Source organism: Geotrypetes seraphini, chromosome 2, assembly GCF_902459505.1.
Source record: "Geotrypetes seraphini chromosome 2, aGeoSer1.1, whole genome shotgun sequence".
Lineage (NCBI taxonomy): Eukaryota > Metazoa > Chordata > Amphibia > Gymnophiona > Dermophiidae > Geotrypetes > Geotrypetes seraphini.
Genome location: NC_047085.1, coordinates 372,755,398 through 372,781,945, shown reverse-complemented (window position 1 = coordinate 372,781,945; position 26,548 = coordinate 372,755,398). Strand labels below are relative to the sequence as shown.

The window sequence follows — 26,548 nt, the reverse complement described above, 5'->3', positions numbered from 1 at the left end:
TTTTCATGTTCAGACAATTTCTTGGTGGCTGCCTCGATAGATTCATCAAAGAGGTCATTGCCTGCACAAGGAATATTGGCCAAGCGGTCCTGGAGATTAGGATCCATGTCAATGGTACGAAGCCAGGCAAGGCGACGCATGGCTACAGAGCAAGCAGCTGCCCAGGCAGACAACTCGAAGGCATCATAAGACGACTGAAGGAGATGTATTCTGAGTTGTGATAAAGAAGCAATGACTTCTAGAAATTCAAAGCGATTCTGAGTATCCAAATAACTCATAAATTTAGGTAAAAGTTATGAGGAACTCAAAATAAGTAATAAAATGAAAATTATAATTGAGGACTTTAGAAGACATCATAGAATTTTGATAGATGTGATGTCCGAATTTGTCCATAGTTTTCTCTTCCCTTCCAGTAGGAACGGTGGCATAAACCTTGGAAGGATGGGACCTCTTTAAGGAGGACTCCATAAGCAGAGATTGATGAGATAACTGTGAGTTGTCAAACCCTTTGCAATGTAGTTTTATACCTAGAGTCCAATTTGCCTGGAATGGCTGGTATGGTATAAGGAGTCTCCAGACATCTGGCAAAAGTCTGAGACAAAAGTTTGTGAAGAGGAAGCTTAAGTGACTCTGCCGGAGGTTGAGGTAGATGAATGACTTCGAGGTACTCCTTAGAGTATTTGGAACCAGCATCTAATTGAAGATCCAAGTCAACATCCATCTGACGAAGAAAAGATGAGAAAGATAGCTGATACGCCAATGCTTTGCTTCGAGGAGGATTCGAGGTTGTCGAGGCAGCCAGGGTCAAAGATGAAGGTTCGGCAGGAAAAAAGGCATCAAAAGAATATGGAGACTTGGATGAAGCAATGGAAACTGCTGCATCCTCAAGGTGTGGAAGTGGAGACCTCGATCGAGGAGTCGGCGGTCTAGTCGAAGTAGGAGTAGATCGAGGCTTAGTGGAAGAAGGACGTTCTTTTGAAGAAGAACTATGCCTTGAAGTATGCCTCGATGAAGGCCTCGATCGTTGGTGAGAATGGTGCTTGGAAGCAGATCTCAAAGATCGAGGAGCCTTCTCCTTGGAGACAGAAGCAGCCGATGCCACCAAAGAATGGATAGGACTGGAGGCTGTAGATCGAAGCCCCAGAGGTTTGATGGAGGAACCTCGATGCACTCCCAAAGATTCTGCTCCTTGAATAGAGTGTGAGGAATCCCTGCCGAGGCACTTGCAAAGATTCTGCTCCTTGCTTCACGTGCTTAGATGCCAGACCAGACACTCGCAGAGGCTCTGCTCCCTGCAAAGAGTGTGTAAGCTCAGACTGAGGCAAAGGTAGCGGCTCAACCTCGCGGGAGTCTGCTGAATACCCAGGCAGGATGAGAGGAAGAAGCTTCGGTCCCATATTCGTAAGGCACTGAATGAATTGCTTCTCCAATATGGTCTGGAAAGAAGCCGGGAAGGATGGATCCGCGTCTGAATCCAGACCACCTGCTTTTGCTGTAGGTTCCAACGAGGCAGTGTAAATGTACTTCGAATTGGAAGTCTCAGGCACTTTAAGCACCACCGCTGGAACTTTCTGCTGAGCTATCTGACCTGAGACAACAGGGGAAGATACAGCAGATGTCATCGAAGAGAGAGCCACTGCAAACGATGAAGGTTTGATGAGGCTCGAGGTGGAAGCAGTAGAAGTAGGAGTCTCGGTCGAAGGTGAAGCCAAGTCGCCTTCGAAGTCGAGGGATCAGAGGAAGAATCAATCCCGAAGAGCTTCTCCACTAAAAGATGACGACGTTTAACGGCTCTAGGTTGAAGAGTAGCACAGTACTCGCACGACTTCGGTTGATGATCTGGCCCAAGGCAATTGAGGCACCGACTGTGTGGGTCTGTAAGGGAAATCGCACGCTGGCACTGGCTACACTTCTTGAAGTCCGTTACTGGCCGGGACATAGAAGGAAAATAGATAGATAAATCGAAGCCCTTGGGCTGCGGCTGAGCGGCCTGCCCCCAGTCGGACGGAAGATTTAAATTTTTTTTTTTAAACTAGAAATAAAAGAAATAAAATAAGAATAGTGATTCGTGAAGAAAAAAAAAAGAAACTGCGGTTCAGAGAAGGCACGAAGTAATTAAGTTAAACGCATAGAGTCAAAGACAGACTTCTTGGCTCCGCGGAAAATGAGAAGACGCACCCTACGCTGGGTGGGAAGGCACTCGCGCATGCGCGGTGCGGTCAACTCTAAACTTCTAGTTTCTTCAAGCAAGTCTGTTTACGAGCTTCCGCATCCAGGCTCCACTGATGACGTCACGCATATGTGAGAATAGCCTGCCTGCTTGTCTTGAGAAAGAGATAGATAGATTCTTTCATTAACCTTTCCCAATCTAACTTCCGTAAAAATCCTAGATAACCCCAACCCTCCCCCCTCACCCCTTGGATGTGTAGGTTATAACCAGAAATGTATTAATAAGTCATTCAATTATTATTAATAAAATTAGTCAATGGACTCCATAGTAGTTTAAATACCTTAGTATTACCCGTTGATCATTTATCATTTTTTCCATCCTATAACAGACATAATGAGTGCCACCAGAAACTAAAATTCAAGCGATCAAAGTTTTTCCAATTTCTTGTGACCATTTGGATGGCTATCCCAGTCATAATCCCAAACAGTCTGTTTTTATGTCTATCTATTGGTGGTTTAGGGGATAATAATTTCCCACAAATTACTGTTTCATAAGATAATGGAATCACAGTCTCCAAAATCAAATTAATATGCCCCCAAATCAATTTCCAGAAGGCACTTAAATTCCTTATATCCTTAGGCTTCTACGGCACATGCATTTTAGAGTTTTTTAATGTTATTAACTGATTGGATTTCAATAGGATATGAATTTAGCATTTTAAAATGAATCAATAAGTTTAAGCATTCTCTAATAAATGCGTTGACTTTTTTAAAAACTATATATTCCATTAATAACATTAGACATAATAATATTTAAATAAATTTATTGATAATAATAATCATAGGGAATAAAATTAAGTAAATTCAAAATTAAGTACATAAAAAAATTTTCGGTAGGGGGTGGAAGACAGATGATTATAACAATATACAAGACAGGAACTTATAATGGTATACATCATAAGAGGTTCCAAAGACTGACGTCTGTATAATTTATATGTCCACCACTGCTTTCTTTAAATACTCAATAAGGACTGCGATTTAATATTAATTCTCCATGAAGATATTCCTAGAATTTATTGATCTATATATGATTTATTAGGTGCTATTATGGCCTTGTTTCAGTCATAAATGCTGTTATGGTTGATCTTTCAATTATTCTATTCATTTATTGAATTATCTTCCCTTTCCTGTTTACAATTGGCAATCTTAGGGGGACAGTTGGGGGGTCTGGCAGGAGGAGTTAGGCACCCTCCTACCGCGATCATCAGGGGTGGGGGTGAGGTGGGGAGGGGAGACTGGCAGCCGTAGCCACGTCCTCTATGCTTGGGGTTTTTAAGAAAAAGTGCCTCCTGATTGGCTTATTAGACAGCTGTAGGACACCTACAGCTGCCTACAATCGGGAGTACTTTGCAGAATCTGGGCCACAATGTGCAGGGCACTCGGATTCCAAAACAGAGTTCGGATTCCAAGACAAAATTTACTACAAAAAAAGTTTGGATTCCAACACGTTTGAGTTCTGGGGTGTTCAGATTCCGAGGTACCACTGTATTACTTTTAACACACAAGGCATTATATACTTCTGAGCCCTGTTATTTACAATCATTGACTATCCCTTATACACCTGGTTGAACGTTAAGATCTCTACAAGATAATAGATTAGTTATTCCATCAATTTCTAGAATCAACTCCCACCTAATATTCGCACTGAACTGAATTATAAGGCATTCAAAAAACTACTGAAAATATATTTTTTTCAAGAGGCCATCAGAATCGATGCAACTCCAAAAGAACATAATCATTAATTTGAATGGTGAATGGGCACACGACAAAGTTAGACAAGTTCCTGCTCAGGGATTTAAGACAAAGTTGGACAAGTTCCTGCTAAACTGGAACGTACACAGATGAGGCTGAACTCATTTAGAGCACTTGTCTTTGACCTAAGGCCGCCACGTGAGCAGATTGCTGGGCATGATATACCACTGGTCTAACCCAGCAGCGGCAATTCTTATGTTCTTATGAGCATGAGTTTGAGAGACTGATCATGAGTGTGAGTTTAGATTATGAATGTATCTTGAGTGTGGATGAGTTAGGTCTTTCTTTACATAATGAAGTTCCTTTTATTTATTTTATCTCATGCAATTTATTTTATTATGTAATATGTTTTTTAATGTACTCCACTGAGAATTTGTGGAAGCTTTAACAGAATATCAAATGTTAATAAACATGGTAATTGACTGTCCTGCTTCTTCTCAGAGAAAAGCATATTTTTAAAAAAAAAATGGAATATCAAATGTTAATAAACATGGAAATTGACTGTCCTGCTTCTTATCAGAGAAAAGCATATTTTTAAAAAATTGTATATTATTGAAACCTAAAATTTCGCCCGAAACTGTTGGTTAATTTTTTCCATCCCTGCTTACCATATGACCTCTACAGATACCCAATTTTTTTCAGGACACATTTAAAGCAAAACACTCAGACACTAAGTAAAATAACTTCCACTAATACACCAGTTCATTCAGAAAATACAAAACCCAGAATGGCAACAGAAGTTTGGTTGTCAACATCAATTCTGATGGAATCTGGTACCAAATTTCTTTATCACTTTATAACATATTTATGTTAAAGCGCAACAAATAAAAATATATCTTGTACTTACTGTACCTGGAAACATGCTTAAAGGCATCCACTATAACTGGTGCAAAATCATTTGTGAACTCAGGGCCTTTTCGTTTACTGTTCTGGATGACATCATTGGCTAAGTACAGAAACGTAAGTTTCCTATTTGGTTTTGCTTTAAAAACAAACAAACAAAACAAAAAACACAAAACACAATCCAATTAGAATGTTCACATTAAAGAAAAATGAGCATAACATTTTCAAAAGCAGTACTTCTGCACTTTGAAATAAGCACTGTACAGGCACAAGCAAGAAGAAAACATATTAGCCTGATTATCCATACAAACGTATACTAAATAGTATCTGGATCAACCACATTTTGTTACATTAGCCTTCATGTAACTGGAGCTTCTACTAACAGAGGTAATACACTAATAACACTGGTTAACATAGTAAATGTTTTACATTATCCTAGTGTACAATGATGGCCACTTGACTTAATATGAAAGCACGATCCTGTGGAGAAAGTGAGAATTCATCTTTATGCTGTAAAATGAGATAATTATCCACTGAATACACTAACTCCTATACTACTTTGGAGCTAATTAAATTAATTTTAATTCCCTAGGAGCATTTAACCAGATCTGCTAAGATTTGAACATTAAGAATTCTGAGATTTGTAGTCTTGATTTCTGAATAAAAGCAAGATTCAAAATGAAAAACCAGAACTAGCTCCAAATGCCCCTGATGACCCAGAACTAGTGCTGCCCGATTCACCGATTCATTTCGGGTGAATTGATTTGAATCGATTCAAAACAAAGCAAAAACAAATCGGTCTCCCGATTCACTGTCTGACCCTCCCCCCCTAAAGCAGGATCGGCAGCGCTGCCTCTTGCTGGCCGGTGCTACAGCTCCTGTTTTAGAGGGGGAGGGTCAGTCGGGAAGTGCTGCAGTGTCCGGCTTCCCCCCCTGGCCTCCCGCGCCTCCCTTTACCTGATTGCGGCAGAGAGCAGCCTGCAGAAAGGATCGCGGGTACTTTAGCGATCCTTGCAGGTTGCCATAGGCTTCCGGAGCTGTCGTCCCTCTGCCACGATCCTGCCTCTGTCGTCAGCTCCTGAGACCTATGGCGATCCTTTCTGCAGGCTGCAATCAGGTAAAGGGAGGCGCGGGAGGCCAGAGGGGAACACACAGGCCTTCGGGGGGGGGGAGAGGGGGAGAGGAGGGACAGTCCTTCGGGAGGGAGGGACAGTCCTTCGGGAGAGAGGTACAGTCCTTCGGGGGAATAGGCCTTCGGGGGTGGGGTGTAGGCCTTCGGGGGGGGCAGACCTTCGGGGGGGAGGTTCAGTCCTTCGGGGGAGGGGGACAGGCCTTCAGTGGAGGGGGTCCTGGTCCTCCACACAGGGAGGGAGGGAGGGAAAGGGGGGGGTTCAAAAATACGTGCATATGCCGGACTTTGGGGTGAAGAAATAATGGGTCTAAAAACAGAGGAGTGGGAGAGAGATGGTGGATAATGGGATTTAGAGAGGGAAGGAACAGAAAGAGAGAGAAGTTGCACACAAGGGATGGTGTGGAGGGAGGGTGGGAGAGATACAAGATAGGAGGGTAGTTGGGAACAGAAAGGGAGATGGTGGACCCTGGGGTGGTGGGGAAGGAGGGAGAGATGCTGGATGAAAGGGTAGTTGAGAAAAGGTGATCTGTGGATGGAGACGAAAAAAAGGAAAGATGCCAGACCTCCAGGGGAGGGAAGGAAAATGGAAGGGGAGGACATAGATAGAAGATAGATGGTTAGCACGGAGGACGAAGAAAAGGAGACCCTGGCAAGCAAGTTATCAGAAGACAACCAGAGCCTGGGACCAACAAGATTTGAATATTGACCAGACAACAAAAGGTAGAAAAACTAATTTTATTTTCTGTTTTGTGATTACAATGTCAGATTTGAAAAGTGTATCTTGCTAAAGCTTTTGTCAGACCGCAAACGTGAGCTAGGATTTAACAGAGAGAAAAAAAGTCTTTTTTGTTTGTTTTGTTTACACCACAGCGCCAGTGTGGTTAGGAGAAGGCAAAGTGGGTGAAGAGGCTATAAAATAAACCCACCAGGATGTTTTATAAAAACACCCAATTAGACAGGAAAATCGAATCGAATAATCGATTCAATAGGCTGAATCAAATCGAAATATTTTTTTCCTGAATCGGGCAACACTACCCAGAACTAGCTGAAAGGTATTTTTTGGAAACTATATCCCTTGATTTCATTTGCTACCTTGATATATAATCCACATCTTTCTGCCCCCGACTTTACTGCTCCAATAGAGCTTTGACATGGCTCTGGCCATCTGAAGGGGCCCCTCTGGGACCTCTCAATGGTCTGTTAGCTTTTGTGCTGCTCATAAGCAAGCACTGTGTAGCAGAGGACTGCAAAGTCTCTATCTTTAATTCCTGGAGGAATCACTGATCACCTCCAAAAGTGCTGAGGGCTTAAACAGCCTGCACCTAGTCAGGTCCTTTCAGAGATCACAAGGGCCTCCACCAGATCTCATAGAGATGAAGTAGCATCTCCTGCTACAGAAAACCCTGACTGGGGCAGTAAAGGCATTGAGAGTCCTCTTCAGACTGGACCGCCCCATCTTGTGCATGGCACTGTTGGGGTGAAACCCCCGGCGCCAGCATAGCCGCAATCCTCAAGATTTCCATGTAACCCTTATTGATCATGAAAACTTAAAACATATTGATGAATTCAGTGGGAAAACCTGGCCAGGACATACAGATGGCCCTTGCGGACACTCACAAGATCCTTTCTGGGGTTTTGCGGCAGCAGCACAGCTTCGTTTCACCAGTGACACACTTATGCTGCTCCCCGGCCCAAATCTGGACTTTTTTCCTGGCCCTCGCACTGTCTGGTCACCAACATCCCCAACCCCCCTTCCCCACCAAGGGACTAGAGGAGACTAAGCCAGCATCTCCCACCACTCCTCATGGATGATCCTCAGCCATCCAGCACAAATGTAATGTAATGTAATGTAATTTATTTCTTATATACCGCTACATCCGTTAGGTTCTAAGCGGTTTACAGAAAATATACATTAAGATTAGAAATAAGAAAGGTACTTGAAAAATTCCCTTACTGTCCCGAAGGCTCACAATCTAACTAAAGTACCTGGAGGGTAATAGAGAAGTGAAAAGTAGAGTTAGAGGAAAAATAAAAATAAAATAAACATTTTAACAAGACAGCATTGATCTAAATACTTTGGAAGGTAGAAGAGAGGAGAGAAAGGAATAGAAGCAGAAGGGGGAGCCGTTGAACAGTAGAATTCTGGAGAAATTTAAATGATAGAAATAGAACAAAACAAAGACAAAAGGCAAAACAATAGATAAGATTAAAGATAAATCATAAGCTGGAAAGAAAAATAAAATAAAACTTTGTCTTCAATCCACGGTTTCAGCGTCAGTGATGAAGTGGAGCAAGTAAGTTTAGGAGGAGCGATTGACGTTTCCAGAAATCTGATATGAATCCAATGTATCTTGGCCTGAGGAGTTCCATCACACCTGTTTTTGAACAAAATTGATGTGTTTTGAGGCAAATAGAGGCTTTTAATTTCAAATCAGGAAATCCAAGATGGTCACCGCTGAAGTGATTTTAGTGCCAAAAACTGCTTGGGGAGCTACACTGGAGTCCAAACACTAGCGATTTGGGGATTTTAGAGGCGAGAGACTCTAGCTCTAACTTTAGAACCAAAAAAACCTGCATTTAAACCTCCAACCCCCCCCCCCCCCCCCCCCGTTTGGGTTTTTTTCAGGCCGTCAACCTGTTACTCACTATGCTATGCTGTGTGCCGGGAGCTGCTTGTGCTGAAGCTGCTGACAGCTTACAAGGAGAACTTCTGCCTAAACACGCTTGGAATCCGGACTGCCTCTTGGGCCCTAATAAACTAGTCAGAGACTTCAACCCCCATGGAACCTTGCACCCGCGGGCAGGGGAGGAAAGCAGCCATCCCCGATCCTGGAAAAGCTGCCATGGAGCTGCTCAGCCTGTGCTCAAGCCCACTGTGGACAGAACCTGGAGAAAGCCTTGATCCCAAGGGATTGGTCCCTGAGCCCCTGAACTCAGGGTGTCCAAGTGGGTGCGCTGCAGATTAGTCTGCCCTTTGGAAGCACACTTTCAATCTTAGGATCTGTGCTTTCCCACAGCCAGAGATTCCCCAAAATTGGAATCCTCTACAGCACCGAAAAAGCCTTGCAAACACTACATAAAAAACGAATTTAACTGAAAAATAAAACACGAGTAGAAAAGAGGTTCCCTTCTATCTCACTTGTAGAGAGAACAGAATAATTGGAAGATAGCCCAGAGGGATGGGAAGTGGAGCAAAAGAATGCAAATGAGGCCTCGCAGTAATTTACCATTCACTTACCAATCTATATTTTCCTCCTCTCTCCAATTACAATCATAACAATCACCCAGTTGAAACTTTCCAATTCTCAATAAAATCTAAATATTCTTTACCTCTTAACTTTCTCCTAACCTATCTGCCTCCTCCAGTCACTAAATCTTCTCTATCCACTCTTATAACTATAATCTCTGAGTTCAACATCTCTAGTCCCAATCCTATCATTCTTGGCGATTTCAACATACATTTCAATCTTCCAAGCCATCATAACACAGCAGAATTCTTGACTACAATCTCTGATCTATCCCTAACCCCTCTTTTCTCTAAACCTACTCACTCAGCCGGACACACTATTGATATGATCTTCAGTCCCTCAATTATTAATCACCTTTTTCAAAATTTTCAAACACACTCTTTTCCCTGGACCGATCACGTTCTCATTAACTTTCAAATATCCTATCTTACCCAACCCCTCCCCCCCCCAACAAAACACTTATGTCACTAGAAATATCAACAAAATTACCTTATCAGACATTCAGAACTCATTCAATCTCAAACTACAAGATCTCACGAATCGTACTATAGACGAACAAAATACACTCTGGAGTAACGCTACAAAATCTTTGACGGACCTTCTTGCTCCCCCCCAAGAAAGATCATCAAAATTACAACCAAAACAGAAACCTTGGTACAACGACACACTAACCCTTCTCCGTCGACAACTTCGCTCAACAGAGCGTAAATGGCATACTACTCGATCAAACCAATCCCTTCAACTATATAAAGAAAGAGCCACTTTATACAAAATCACCATTCAAAAAGTTAAAAAAGAATACTATTCTAACCTCATAAACACAGCCAACAACTCCTCCACACTCTTTAAAATAGTTCGATCTTTATCTCTGTACTCCAAAAAGAAACCACCATTAGTTTCCACACAACCTCTAGCCTCCGAGCTCGCATCCTTTTTTGACAACAAAATTAAGGAAATTCGTTCTCAGCTTGGTCAATCCATTCCTACCCCAATTCAAGACATTCCAGCCGAGCCTACTACTTTATCTTATAGCACCTGTTCCAACTTTAAACCTCCATCCCTGGATAATCTTCTCAAAGTTTTCCAATCCATTAACACACCCTACAATGTTACAGAAACCATTCACCCTATACTCCTGAAAAAGTTTTTTACCTTCTTCGGACCATTTCTTCTAGAAATGGTAACAAACTGCCTTTCAGGCAACTGCGTTCCCAAAGCCTGGAAAACTGCCCTGGTCCTCCCTAAATTAAAAAATCAAAACACTGATCCAACATTACCAGCAAATTTCCGACCTATAGCCAACCTCCCTGTCATTTCAAAGTTAACTGAGAAAATAATTTATAATCAACTCGCAGAATTTATCGAAAAAACAAATGCCCTGCATCCACATCAAACCGGTTTTCGCCCATACTACTCTACCGAACTATCCCTATTAGGTCTTATTTCAACTGTCAACTATTATCTAGACCACCAAAAATCAGTTCTTCTCATCTCATTAGATCTTACAGCAGCTTTCGATACTATTGATCACTCTCTTCTCATTAACCGTCTCAGCGACTGCGGCCTCACTGGTTCCGCTCTTCAATGGTTCATCTCATATTTCAACGACCGAAGCTTTAGAGTTCATTCAAAGAAGGAAACTTCACTTCCCATATCTCAAACCTATGATGTCCAACAGGGCTTCATCTTATCTCCTCTGCTGTTCAATATTTTTTGTCCCCTCTCCTTACTCTTGCACAGTCAATAGGATTTACAGCCTATGCCTACGCAGACAATATTCTATTACTTCATCCAGTAGATACCTCTAATCCCACAGATATTCAAACAATCAACAAAAAATTAGATGAAATAAGTGACTGGCTTTATGAAAACAAACTCTCTCTAAACATCAATAAATCAAGCAGCCTACTTTTTCCTACCAAAAAGAACAAAACTATTCATGAACAAATTCTCATCAAAACTTATCCTGTAAAAATGGAAACTAAAATAAAACTACTAGGGGTTACCCTAGACAAGGATCTTACCTTTCATGATCAGATTAGTACAGTTGTAAAAACTTGTTTTTATAAACTAAGGCTTATACGTTCTCTATCATCCATCCTTGATACTACAGCCATCACAACTCTAATTCATTCACTTGTCATCTCTCACCTTGATTATTGTAACTCTCTTTACAATGGACTCCCTCAAAAAGAACTACGACGACTTAAACTCATACAAAATACAGCCATAAAACTTATTTACAAATTAGGAAAATATAACCATGTTACACCTCTCCTGAAAGAAGCTCATTGGCTACCTATAACCCATCGTATCACATATAAAACAATTATGCAAGTCTTCAAAATTAGATTCTTCCGCCAACCTTCTTTTCTAGATAAACTTCTCATCCCTTACTGCCCATACGCCGAGAGGTTGGATAGGCTGGGGCTCTTCTCTCTGGAAAAAAGGAGGCTCAGGGGAGATATGATAGAGACCTTCAAGATCATGAGGGGCATAGAGAGGGTGGATAGGGACAGATTCTTCAGACTGAAGGGGGACAACAAGTACGAGGGGGCATTCGGAGAAACTGAAGGGAGATAGGTTCAAAACAAATGCAAGGAAGTTTTTTTTCACCCAAAGGGTCATGGACACTTGGAATGCGCTACCGGAGGAAGTGATCAGGCAGAGTACGGTACAGGGATTCAAACAGGGATTGGATGGATTCCTGAGGGATAAAGGGATCGTGGGATACTGAGAGAGGTGCTGGGATGTAACACAGGTATAGAAAGCTAACCAGGTAATAAGTATAGAAACCCAACAGGTCGTGCATGTGCAAGACCGGAGGGTTAGGACTACGATGGGAAGATAGGACTTCAATGAGAAACCAAGGTGGCAAGAGAGCCCCTTCTGGTGATTCAGACAGGTCGTGACCTGTTTGGGCCGCCGCGGGAGCGGACTGCCGAGCAGGATGGACCTATGGTCTGACCCGGCGGAGGCACTGCTTATGTTCTTATCACGGACCCTCAGATCAGCCGATCAAAACCTACTATCTGTTCCCACAATCAAAGATTTCTTCTATACGAGAAAGACTAACTTTTCTGTAGTCGCTCCTACTCTATGGAACTCATTGCCATCCCACATTCGTCACGAGACATCAATTGATAAATTTAAGGCCAAACTAAAAACTTTCTTATTCCAAGACGCGTTTTCTTGCTCCTAAATATAATTTATTCTTCAATACCACAACCGCTTTTAGGAAGCAATCCCATTCCTTATGTTTCATCCTTCCCTTTCCAATTTTTTTTTTTTTATTGAACTATGTATTTTTTCCCCTTCCACTACTTCTCCCTACCATCACTTTCCAGTATGTCCAGTTAAAGTCTAAATGTTCACAATCCCCCTTCTTTTTCTTTTCAATTATTTTATATATTGTATAAATTTTATTTTTATTTTTTTAATCTTATTTTAACTTGTAAACCGGCTAGATATTTGCTGATAGTCGGTATAGTAAAAATTTAATAAACTTGAAACTTAAAATTGAAACTCTCTACAAGAATTCTCGTGAAATTCCTAAAGATTCAGAAATAAAGTGTCTGTTGCACTAAAAGTATCAGTTACACCTGTTCCCATTACACAATATCCTCATAATACTGTTGGCTACAATATCCTCATTAACACTTCTTTGGCTTGGCCCAAAACTAGATCAACTACCTTCGTCCATTTCATTGCCTTCTGGATCTTCACTGCAGATTGAATTCTCAAGTAAAGTTTTGGGTGTCATTATAGGCTCAACACTTTCATTTAATGACCATCTTAATTCTCTGGTAAAAACAATGTTTCTTTAGTCTCCAAATGCTGAGGAAAGTGAGATCCTGTTTCCACCAACATTTTGCTGTCCTTGTACAATCAATCATTCTTTAGAGGTTGGATTATTGTAATTCAGTCTATTTAAGTCTAACCAAGAAAAGTCTTCAAATACTTCAACAGATCAGGAATTCTGCGGCTAGATTGATCTTTGTAAAAAGAAAATTTGATCATGTTTCCCCACTTTGTTAAAACTTCACTGGCTCCAAGTAATCTCTAGGGAAGAGGTGCCCAAATGGTCGGTCGCGATCGACCAATAGATCGCAAAGGCAGTTGACACGAGTTGATTGCGTTGCTTTTGTGATCTTGTTCTTCCTGCCTCCCCGAGCCAGGCCAGGCGTGTACAAGTGCCGGACCCACAAGCCTTCACCTCAGACGTCAATTATGACGTCGGAGAGAAGTTCTGGTCCAGCCAATCGCTGCTTGGCTTGCATGGAACTTCCCCTCCGATGTCAGAACTGACGTTGGAGGGGGGAGGCTTGTGGGCCCGGCGTTTGTACGCATCTGGCCTGGCTTGGGGAGGCTGGGAGAAATTGATGCAATGGCTTGGGGGGGCAGGGGGGAGAAAGAAAGACAGAGGGGGCAGGGGGAGAGAGAAAGAAAGACAAAGAAAAGGTGGGCAGAAAGAAATATTGGATTTACAGTCAGAAGAAGGAAGTGCAACCAGAGACTCATGAAATCACCAGACAAAATGGTAGTATAAATGATTTTATTTTCAATTTAGTGATCAAAATGTGTCCGTTTTGAGAATTTATATCTACTGTCTATATTTTGCACTATGGCCCCCCCTTTTACTAAACCACGATAGTGATTTTTATCACAGGGAGCTTATAAGCGTTGGGAGCTGCGAGGGACATTCAGCGCAGCTCCCTGCACTAAAAATCGCTATTGAGATTTAGTAAAAGGGGAAGGCGTATATTTGTCTATTTTTGTATAGTTGTTACTGAGGTGACACTGCATATTTTAAAGTCATCTGCCTTGACCTCTGAAAAAAACCCCGAATACAAATGATAATTAACATTTTCTCTGCATACAATGTGCTTTGTGTTTTAAAAAATTTTATTGTTGGTAGACCATTTTGATTTGGTCATTTTAAAAGTAGCTCACAAGCCAAAAAAGTGTGGACAACCCTGCTCTAGGGTTTATTTTAAATGTGCCTGCCTAACATTTAAGATCTTGCATGACACTCTTCCTCCTTTAATTCCTCTATCTTGGAATTCTGTGAGACCTGAATATTACCAGATCTATCCAAAAGCTTAAATTATTTTTCCTTCGTTAAAAGGCATTATCTATATTGGAAAATTAGGGAAATCTCTTTACTTTAAAATCACTGAGCTTTTGGAATAATTTTCCTGTCCAGCTGCGTAACTTGGGCTCTTTCCAATTATTTTGAAAACATCTGAAAACGTGGTTATTTTCAAAAATGTAAATTCTGCTGCTCTCTATATAGTCACTAATTCTTATTATATTTTCCTTTCTTTAAAACTCTTGTAAATTGTGCCAAGCTCTATCTCTATAGAGAAGATGTGGTATATAAGCTTAAGGTTTAGTTTGAACCAAGTGTTAGTCTTCTCTGAAAGCTAACATAGTTAAATGTTGTTGAAAGAAATGTTTGGAAGCCATACTACTTGCAGCAGTGATTCTCAGCACAAACCACATTGAACACTCAACAAATATGCACGAGAGATACCGCATAAAAGCACATCTCTCATATACATATTTACTGTGGATAAACCTGACAACTAGATTGCGTAAGAGTGTCCCACTTTGGAGCAGCACGAACTTCAACAAGAGCATGGACTATTGGATATAGTAATCACAACGGTGGAACAGACTGATTACAAGCAGTCATTGTGTCAGAAGTGACTGCTGAAAGGACACTGCCATCACTAAATGATTCAGATAAGTGGACTGTTGAGTTATACATTTCAATATTATTATTAGAATTTATAATATGGGAACATTGTGATGATTGGCTACAGTGATTGGATGCAGATCTACAGCATACCATGGAGTGTTCTTAAATGTGTCATCTTTGAGAAGGATGAAGTTTGATTATACTGTAACTGAATACATCTTGAAAACAGGAGCTGTGAATGGAACCAAGGAAGAAGATGTATTGCCTTTTCTTTTATCTTGTTCTATGGTGTTTCAATAGAATGTAAACCGCTTTGAATAGAAGCGGTATATAAGACATGTAAATAAAATAGCATCAAGATCATACTCCACATATCCTTGCTCAGGATTGAGGTTCGTTATTGTAATGATATGGGCAAAAATAACCCATTTGGAGAAATTGCCCCCAAGTCAAACCTTTTGCAAGGAACATTGAATGGGCAACTGCACACATGTGGGAGCATTTAATGGTCTGATGAGACCAAACTGGAATCTTCTGGTCCCAAAACACAGCACATCACTATAATAACTATCCTACAGTAAAAACATGCAAGAGGCCACATTAAACTGTAGAGATGCTTTGAAGCAGCAGGGACATTTATGAAGATCGAGGGAAAATGGACCTAGAGATAAACTGGTTCCATCCTACCTGGGGTAGAGCGAAAGATTCACCCTTCGAGTGGACAAAAATAAGTTCAAAGCAAAATTAACAATGGACTGGATTCTCAAAAATGAATGTTGAGAGCAGAGCTATGGAGTACACCAAACCTTCAACTGACTCCTACTAATATTAGGCTTTAATATTTTTTGTTCTGGAACTAGATATATATCTAGAAAAAGATCTAAGTACAAAGTGATAATTTTTTTTTAAATTCCAAATTCACCCAAAATTGCTTCTGAATCCAAATTGGATTCCAAAGCCCTGCCTGAGAGGTCCAAAGTTCAAATCTAAATTATATGTATCTGTGGCAAGACTTAAAAACTAGTCTACGATAAACTGGCAAAAATTGAACCACCACACTGTGCAATGGATCTAGACACTAACCCTAAAACAAAGAAACAAACAAACCAAAAAAAAAAACCCAACCCACACCTTGTGGTGGTGCTGTTGCCAAAGGGACTTCCATCGTACACCAAAACTTATGAAATCAACTTTTGGTTCTTATTCTTAGAAAAGAATTTTCACCTTTACAGTATAAAGTAGGCGCTGTCAATCAGCAACATTCTCTATAATGAATTTGGAATGTTATACAAAACAAAAAGTGTAAAAAGAGGGTGTAGAAACTCAAAAGGCACAGTAAAACAAGATAATTGAAAGCTAAGCATTTCAAGTAGAATAAAACCAGTAGATCAAGCTAAACATCAGTATTTATTTTTTTAAAAACTTGCACACTTCTCCCACCGTATTCGCAGTGGATGCGGGCGGAACATAGCCGCAAATATGGAAAAAACCGCGAATACATTTTTATATGTTATCGGTTTTTTGTAACAGCGTTTTTACTATTGAAACCGCGAATAACTTTTCAAGTTATTCGTGGTTTTTGGAAACAGCCACTATTACTATTGAAATTCGCAATTTTGGGGGAATAACAATATTTATTGCATAATACAGTAGTGTATAGTAATAATCTCAGGGTAAAAAAAGTTCAATACTGTTTTCTCAACAAGGAAAAAAAAGAAATGTTCAATACTGATAGTTCAATACTGAAACACCTATACTCAGGCAGTGTCTTCATCTTCATCGTCCTGTACAAATACTTCAGGAGGAGGAGACGAAGAGAATAAGTGAGCATCAGAGGCCTCCTCAGGAAGTGGAAGTGGGTTTTCAGTAGGAGGAAGACGAAGAGACGAAGGGGATGTCTCTTCATGGGTGGAAGAGGTGGATTGTGAGGCAGTGGATGGAGAGGAAGTCACTCTCGGTATCTTTTGGAAATACATTGTGATTTTAGTCTGGCTCTTCTGCTTTCTTCATTTCTTTATTTATATTTTTGTAACTAGAAATTGCTGCTTCTAACTCCCTCATCTTTAACGCACGTACCATGGATGGGTCGATGTCATAGAAAGTCAATTGCACCATTGAACCTGCATATGCCCTCTGTAATATTATCCAGTGTAAACTTGTCTTCTAGCACTTCTTTTTCTACTCCTCCTTCCTCCTCTTCATCTGGTATTGCCTCTCCTTCAGGAGCAGTCAGGTCAATGAAATCATCTTCCGTTAGTTCATTTGCTCTGGTGTCTATTAAGTCTTGAATATCCTCCATATCTTCAAAGTCTTCCCTACCCACCTACTTTGCCAAGTCAATGATGTCTTCCATAATTTCTTGGCCTGGCTCTGTGATATTGACAATGTTATCCCTTTTTACACATTCAGGCCAAAGATTCTTCCAGCACAAGTTCACTGTCTCTGGCTTGACAGCTTTCACTGCTCTTTCAATAATATCAATGGCATCGGCAATAGTGAATTCCTTCCAATTTTTCATGATGTTCTCCACGTTGGGGCCATCATCCATAGCATGGACAATCCTCTCCAATGAATACCGTGTATAGTGTGCTTTGAAGGTCCTTATTACCTCCTGGTCGAGATGCTGTGCTGGGGGGGCATGTACACAATCTCAACACCCTCAATGTGGAACTCATGTGTGTCTGGGTGTCAGGCGCATTGTCCAATACCAACAGAATCTTGAATTCCATTCCTTTATTGGCAAGGTATTTTCTTACTTCTGGAACAAAACACTGATGAACAGAGCTCTGGTTGTCCAAGCCTTCTTGTAGCTCATCCAGTAAACAGGCAGCTGGAACTTATCTTTTCCCTTCAAGGTTCGGGGATTTGGGGCTTTATAAATCAGTGTTGGCTTTATCATATGGCCTATTGCATTTGCACAAAGCAGCATGGTTAATCTATCCCTTGCAGACTTGAAACCTGGTACTCACTTATCCTCTTTACTAATGAAAGTCCTCTGTGGCATTTTCTTCCAAAACAGAGCAGTTTCATCGGCACTGAATGCCTGCTCAGGTTCATATCCCTTCTCTTCAATAATTTCCTTAAAGGTAGCAGGGAACTCTCTAGCTGCCTCTTGTTTGGCAGATGCTGCTTCTCCTGTCACTCTCACATTATGTAGGCCATACCTGTGATGAAATTTATCAAACCACCCTTTATTGGCCAGAAAGTCGGTGGATTGTGACATTCCACCTTCCCTGCTCTTCAAGTTATCATACAAAGACTTTGCCTTTCCTCTTATCATCATAGAGTCTAGTAGGATTCTCTTTTTGTAGCAATCCTGCACCCACAGAAATGTTGCAGCTTCTATACGAGAGAGATTGGCATCTCTCTCGTACAACATGTAATGTCTTTGCATCTGCTGGCGCAGCTGCCGCAACAGGTTCACGGATTTGTTTTTCTTTTTTTTTTTTTTATGTACCCAACGGTTGACTCATTAATACCATAATGTCGAGCAACAGCAGAGGATGACTTTAGTCTCTGAAGCATTTCCAATAATTCTACCTTTTCTTGTAAGGTTTTCACTTTTTTTTTTTTCCCTTTTGGGAGCACTTTCTGTAGCACTTGAACTCTTGTGCTTTGTAGCCATGGTGTGAGACCTGACCTGTTCCTGAAGGAGAGGCAATATCCAAGCTATTTTAGGGCTTATGGCAGGCAAGCAGCAATTCCCAGCGATTTTAGGGCTTATGGCAGGCAAGCAGCAATTCCCAATGCTTTTAGAGCTTATAGCAGGCAAGCAGCGATTCCCAACACTTTTAGGGCTTATAGCAGGCAAGCAGCGATTCCCAGCGATTTTCAGAGTAATAGCGATTTTCTCCATGCATGCTGGGAAGCAGCATTTCTCTCTAAGGATGCTGGGAAGTAGCGTTTTTTTCTGCGCACACTGGGAAGCAGCGATTTTCAGGGTGAAAGATTTGAAGCAGCAATTTTGTGGGAGAAAGCAATGAAGCAGCGATTTTCAGAGTGAATGTTGGTAAGCGCTAAACTTTTTTATTGGTACAGTAAAAGAAAAGGAACTTTACTCATGATGTAATTTTTTGGGGCAGAGTCCGCATGCAAAAAATTGCAAATAAGCAAAACCACGAGTGCTGAAACCATGAATACAGAGGGAGAAGTGTACTGTATACCACTTTAAAACAAAGCAGTGTACAATCAACATACAAAATATAAAACATACATCAAGCAAACAACTCTTCCAGAAAACTCCACAGCTTCACAGTAAAGCCAATGCCTACAAATATATCTTCAACATTTAAAAAAATCATTCCTGGGTTTACACAAACGCATTTGCCGTCTCAAATCATTCCAAAGCGTGACACCCATGGTGGAGAACACTGACAACCTTATACGCACATGTGATATAGTGTTTACTCTCAAAGATCAATCTCTTTCAGTTTCTGATCTTAACTCTATGGTCAGATACTACTGTTTCAATGTCCCAAAACTACTCTGGGCACTATGATATAGGGTCTAATGACAAAATAGATAAAACCTTGAATTGCACCCTTTGCTGCATTGGAAGCCAATGCAGCTGCTTCAAAGATTAGATAGAAACATGATCTAATCTAATATTTGTGAGTTGCACAAACCTTAACAGGCTCTAGGCGACTTGAAAAGGAAAACGGAAGATTGGGTAAGAGGGGAAGTAAGGCAGAAAGGAAGAGGAAACCTAATCATACTAAACAAAAGAACAGATGGCAGATAAAGGCCAAATGGCCCATCCAATCTGTTCATCCGCTGTAACTATTATCTCTTCCTCTCTCTAAGACATCCCACATGTTTATCCCAGGCTTTCTTGAAATCAGTCTCTGTCTCCACCACCTCTACCAGGAGACTCCACACAACTACCACCCTTTCTGTAAAAAAATATTTCCTTAGATTACTCCTATGCCCTCTCATTCCACAGCTTCCTTTCAAATGAAAGAGACTTGACTCTTGCGCATTTACGCCACATAGGTATTTAAACGTCGATCATATCTCCCCTCTCCCGCCTTTCCTTCAAAGTATACAAATTGAGATCTTTAAATCTGTCCCCATATGCCTTATGATGAAGACCACACACTATTTTAGTAGCCTTCCTCTGGATTAACTATCTTTTTTATATCTTTTTGAAGGTGCAGCCTCCAGAATTGTACACAATATTCTAACTGAGGTCTCACCAGAGCCTTATACAGGGGCATCAATAACTCCTTTTTCCTAATAGCCATACCTCTCCCTTTGCACCTTAGCATCCTTTTAGCTTTTGCCATCACCTTTTCAACCTGTTTGGCCACCTTACGATTATCACATGCAATCATACCCAAGTCCCACTATTCTGTTGTGCACATAAGTTCTTCACCCCCTAAACCGTACTGTTTCCGCGGGCTTTTGCTGCCCAAATGCATGACCTTGCATTTCTTAACATTAAATTTTAGCTGCCAAATTTCAGACCATTCTTCAAGGAAGATTGGTCTAATGTGGGCCCTTCGAGACACACCTACAATTGTGCTGCAGAGTTCATAAGCACTTGTAGCGCCTTGCACTTTAGATTATTGCAAAGCATTCTATCTTGGAATACCAAACATAATTTGCCCAAAATGAGCATCTGTACCAGCAGTATTGGCATAATATATAGGAAATAAGCACCCACCTTACGGAAGGGCCAAAGGAATAGAACAAAGCACTGAAAACCTGCAAAGCTTACAAATCAGCAGGGAGGTTAATTATCCAGCAGCTATTACAGACGCTGCATGAGTAATAGGGTCTGTTCATCTCACTCACTCCCCAAAAAAACTTTTAAAAATCCACCTCAATGCTCTTTTCACCTGGCAGTCAACAACAATTAGTAGCACCCTTCCTAAATAGATACAAATGCTATACCTCCAACAAGATTTATCAGTGTACTGCTTTTGCACACTTATCACTTGCAAGCCTTCAGTGTCACAAAGAGTGCAATAGGAATTTTGGGTTGACCCACTGCCTTCATTATCCTCCTTTCAGGTTTCACAAATATTTCCAACAGGAGAGACCAAAACAAAAGAGCACTACCATGAGTCTCTTGAAATAAGCCAAAATCTCTTAACGTACACAAGTCAAGGACACTGCTCAGGAAAACAAATTTGGAGAAAGTTACACAGCAGAAAACGCATACCGTAATGCAGTGATCTCAAACTCAAACCCTTTGCAGGGCCACATTTTGGATTTATAGGTACTTGGAGGACCGCAGAAAAAAATAGTTAATGTCTTATTAAAGAAATGACAACTTTGCATGAGGTAAAACTCATTATAGTTTATAAATCTTTCCTTAATTGCTTCTGATAATTTCAGCTATACACAGCTGAAAGCAGTGCAACATGCAGAAAGTGAAAAACTATTAAAGTATCAACTGCAAGAGACAAGATTTTGGACCAACTATTTTGAGGCCCTTGGTATTATAAATTATTTTTTATGGAAAACTTGTGCCTTAAGCGTACGGTGGTTGCATCCACAACAGTCTTCAGCTCTCACATCCTCCAGCACCGGAGATACACACAAGCTGCAACCTCATGCAAGCGCTTTCCTGCGTCTGTGAGGTAGAGTGGAGAAGACAATCGTGTACAGACGCAGGAAAGCGCTTGCGTGAGGTTGCAGCAGTGAGACGGGCAATGTTCCAGAATGCAATCACCAGACACTTAAGGCTCATACAGAGCCCTGCCAAGTCTTTCTATGACTATATTAAAATCCAATGATGGAAACAGATCTTGAACCGGTGGCTTTATTCTCAGGGCACCTTTCAAGAACTTATGTCCAGATGGACCGCTAGCAAAACTCTTATCTCGGCTCCGGAAGCACAAGAGCCCTGCTACTTGAACCTTAAGGGACGCCACTGCCAATCCTTTGTCAAGGCCCTTTTAGAGGAACGCTAGTACCGATGAGATCGGGTCTTCGCCCAGCTCCAACTTTCCTCTGCTGCAACAGCGCTGAAAAGTCTCTCAAGTCTTAGCAAGTGAAACTGTCATTGACTTTTTGGCTCCGAGAGTAGCAATAACTAGTTTTGAATATCCTTTTTGGACTAACGATGCACTCAAGAGCCATGCCATAAGAACAAAGTATCATGGATCTTCTAGGGCAATCGGCCCCTGCAAGAGTAAGTCTGGGTAAACCAGAAGTCTGCTCCTTCTGCAGGCATACAAGGTCCCTGTACCACTGGTGCCTAGATCAATCTGGTGCTACTATAACTACCATTCCAGAGTGAGTTACTATTTGGCAAATCACCTGGCCTGTTATAGGCCAGGGCGGGAACACGTACCAGTAGCCCAGTCTCTGGCTACTGGGTGTCTAGTCCTGTACTTTCAGGTTTGCATCTTCGGCTGAAGAACCGAATCATCTTTTTGTTCCTTGCAGTTGCTTTCAGGGACAATGACCACTCTCCCAAGTCTAATGTCTGTCTGCTGAGATAATTCACTTGAACATTGTCCACCCCAGTCACATGCACCAAAAAGATTGTCTGTTGGCGAGATTCTGCCCAAAAAAATGTTTTTTCCTCCTGTTGGAGGGGAACGCTCTTAGTGCCTCCCTGCCTACTGAGTCTTCTTTGACAGTGCCACTGCAGTGGTCTGCTTTGCCCTCCAGCAAAGACTGCAGTCGTTGTAGCGCCAAACAAATGGCTCACAGATGTAGCCTGTTGATAGACCATTTCTGCTGAGACAGAATCCATTGTCCTTAAAGTGGGTGACAGGTAACAAATAAGCTGGAATTTGTTAGGGTGATTCAGGAATCAATCCAGGGAGGGATTCCCTTTGCTAGAAACTGCTTTGGGCTGCCGCTATCCAAGGCAGTGGAACTTGCAAGGAGTCTCTTTGAGGCGACAAGTGAGACAACATCATGTCCTGGAGACGCATATGTGACTTTGCCCATGGTACCACTTCTATCGTGGCCACCACTCACCCAAGGACCTAAAGGTAATGCCATGCAGTAGGTGCTGGCTTTTTTAACAGGTCTGTAATTTGACCGCAGAGCTTCTGTTTGCATGCTTCTGGAAGAAAAACTCGGCCTTCTGCCATGCTGAATACGACCCCCAGATATTCCAGGGACTGTGCCGGAACTAGGTTGCTCTTTTTAAAGTCCACAATCCAGCCCAGACTCTGCAACATTTCCAAAACTGCCACTACTGCATTTTTTCCTTTTATTTGGGACGGTGCTCTAATGAGCCAATCGTCCAAGTATGGATGCACTTGCCAACCTATTCTGCGGAGATAAGTGGCCACTACCATCATAACTTTGGTGAAAGTTCAGGGAGTCGTTGCCAGCCAAAAGTGAAGTGATAAGGATTGGTAGCAATTCTCCAACAGATGGAATCTCAGTAACTGTGATCTGAGAAAACTGGAACGTGAACGTAAGCTTCTGTCAAATCCAAAGCAGCCAAAAATTCTCCTAGTTCTACTGCTGAAATGACAGACAGGTCTCCATTTCGAACAGAGGAAGTCATCTGAGCCTTTTTTAGGCACAACAAAGCATATTGAGTATCTGCCAAAGCCCGAGTCTGACGGTACTAGTTCTATGGCTTGAATATCTACGCAACCTTCATAACGTTGCCCAGACCTTTTCCATTTATTCTGGCTGGCCTGCCAATGAATCCACAAACCAGTCAGAGAACAGGCAAACTATCTTGTAATCCTCTCTGCTAATCTCCAGAACCCAGTGATTGGTCGTAATTTGTTCCCAGGCCTCCTGGTCAGAGAACCTACAATCTTCAGAGGAGCAGCATGAGATCTGGCATCATTGTGGCTTTTTGGCCAGACCCGGAACCTTGGTTCCTCCAGTTCCCAGAAAATTTCTGTCTGGAATCTTGATAGGCTCTCTGGTTAAAGGCTCCTGCTGAATACAGACAAGAGCACAGTGACCCATCTGGCTGCTTGGGATCTATCTGGTAAGGACCTTGGATGGTGATCTTGTACGCTGATCATAAGATCATCTAGGCCCTTCCCAAACAGTATCTGTCCCCTGAATGGGAGCCTGCTTAGCATTGCTTTAGAGATCAAATCACTCGTCCACTATCTGATCCAAAGCATACAACGGATGAAGATTGAATGTGCTGAGACTTTCCCTATGACTTCGATTATACTATAGACTGCATCTGCTACATAGTCTACTCCAGCTAACATAAGCTCTTGAAGGGGCTCAGCCTCCACTAAGTTCTGATATTATAGCCTGGAATGACAGGCACGCAAAAAAAAAAAAAAAAAAGGGATCGCAGATGTAGCCTTAAAAAGGTAAAGCCTTAAACTGCCTCCTAAGGACCATATTCACTCTGCGGTCCTGTGGATCCTTTAGAACTATGCCTCCCTCACTTGGCAAGAAAGTGTGTTTGGTCACCTGGGCTATCAGGGAATCCACTTTTGGCATAGCAAACGTTTGCTGGAATTTTAGATAAGGGAGACCTAATACCTAACTTCATAAAGTCAAAACACACTTTTCAAACAACCCTCCCCCGTTTTCCCCACAGGCTGTCACAGCCAGTACTAACAGACCATGTGCTGGGGAAATGGTGCTGCAGCCTGCTTCAGCTCTCTCAAAAGGCTCTCTGCCTCAAGTCGTTGGTCAGCTTCCACACCAAGACCTTCGGGCTGCTAGTCAGACTGATCCTCTACCCACCAGGACCACGATGCACAAGGAAGGGGAGGAGGCGAAGTTACAGCCAGCACCAACAGCCCAACAGCCTGCACCCAAGTTCCTAACCAAGGAAAAGAGCAAGTGCTAAGAGCCCGGAAGCCTAAGCTCCACAGATCATCATGTTATATCTGTCTACTCCTCTCTAAGCAGGAAGAGCAGTTCTTTTTGAACCAGGAATTCCCACATCGCAGAAAAAAAATCCATAAATAAGCAAAAAAAAACAACTGAAAAACACCACAAAACAATAAAGAAACAAGAGCAGATCAGAAAGACACCTTCATACTTGCTTGCAAAATGAAGAACTGAAGGGGTAGCACACTGTGGAGGAGGAGGAGGAGTTAAAAAGCTATGATTGACATCTTCTGCAATATGTATGCAAGCATAGATGGATAACCTATGAAACATAGAAACATGATGGCAGATAAAGGCCAAATGGCCCATGCAGTCTGCCCATCCGCAGTAACCATTATCTCTTTCTCTCTCTGAGAGATGCCACGTGCCTATCCCAGGTCCTTTTGAATTCAGACACAGTCTCTGTCTCCACCACCTCTTCTGGGAGACTGTTCCATGCTTTTCCACCCTTTCTGCATTTCCTTAGATTACTCCGGAGCCCATCACCTCTTAACTTCATCCTATGCCCTCTCATTCCAGAGCTACCTTTCAAATGAAAAATTTGATTCATGCGCATTTATATTACGTAGGTATTTAAACATCTCTCGTATCTTGCCTTTCCTGCCTTTCCTCCAAAGTATACAGATTGAGATCTTTAAGTCTGTCCCCATACGCCTTATGATGAAGAGCACGCACCATTTTAGTAGCCTTCCTCTGGACCGACTCCATCCTTTTAATATCTTTTTGAAGGTGCGGCCTTCAGAATTGTACACAACATTCCAAATGAAGTCTCACCAAAGTCCTATACAGGGGCATCAACACCTCCCTTTTCCTACTGGCCACCTCTCCCTATGTAACCTAGTATCCTTCTAGCTTTCAGTCACCTTTTCAACCTGTTTGGCCACCTTAAGATCATCACATACAATCCCGCCCAAGTCTCACTCTTCTATTGTGCACATAAGTTCTTTACCCCCTAAACTGTACCGTTCTCTCAGGTTTTTGCAGCCCAAATGCATGATTTTGCATTTCTTAGCATTAAATTTTAGATGCCAAATTTCAGATCATTCTTCAAGCTTCACCAGGTCTTTCTTCATGTTATTCACACCATCCGGCGTGTCTACTCTACTGCAGATTTTGGTATCATCCGCAGATAGGCAAATCTTACCCGACAACCCTTCAGGAATATTGTTTATAAAAATGTTAAGAACAGGTCCAAGAACAGAACCAATGGTTCATGCATACCATCCTATTGCACTAGAAATGTAAGTTATCCTTCAAAAATATGTACACTTCACTGAAGATTCCCCTGTATTTCCTCTTGGAAATATTTAGAATTGAATTCAATTATTTAGCTTTTGGACAGCTCATATTGAAGTCAGTGCAAAAGACATTTAAGTACATGATGTAAATGCTACTAGTCACTGCTTGCACGCCCTGGCCAAAAGTGACTATAGCAAACTCCTGGAAATTGATATGCATTTATAAAGCCCCCCTTGGTGTAACTGGAAGAAAGCAATTGGCTATACCCATGTATTTGCATACAAGTGCACCCAGTTAAGACCACTTTTAAAGCACAATATTTATGAAGGAAGACACCTGCTATACCAATGTTAAGGAGCCAAAGATTGAATCAATATATCCCACTCTAAAGCCAGGACAGGATAGAACCACTGCAGGGCATTTGAAAGGAGCACCTCAATTCAGGTCTCATGCCAACTCTTCAGCCGATCCTTTCTAGTGACAGGATCCTAGAAATGGATAACACTGGGGAAAGAAAAAAGATCTGAGGTATTAAGCAGGGAAGAAATTTTTTAAATAAATAAAAATAACTTTGGGGTGCAGAGACCAACTAGCATCTGGTTC

General features: G+C 41.6%; 1 protein-coding gene across 6 annotated transcripts in view; it reads right to left on the bottom strand.

The window, feature by feature from the left end:
* The window catches only part of RPRD1A (regulation of nuclear pre-mRNA domain containing 1A), a 198,151-nt gene that overhangs the window by 159,526 nt on the left and 12,077 nt on the right, over nucleotides 1-26,548 (bottom strand). For all 6 annotated transcript variants that reach the window (XR_004538079.1, XR_004538078.1, XM_033930614.1 and 3 more), the window contains exon 2: nucleotides 4,834-4,963. Coding sequence is in view for 4 of the 6 variants with exons in the window: in XM_033930614.1 (XP_033786505.1) it covers nucleotides 4,834-4,963 (130 nt within the window). In the remaining 2 variants the exon portion in view is untranslated. The remainder of the gene's footprint in view (nucleotides 1-4,833; nucleotides 4,964-26,548) is intronic.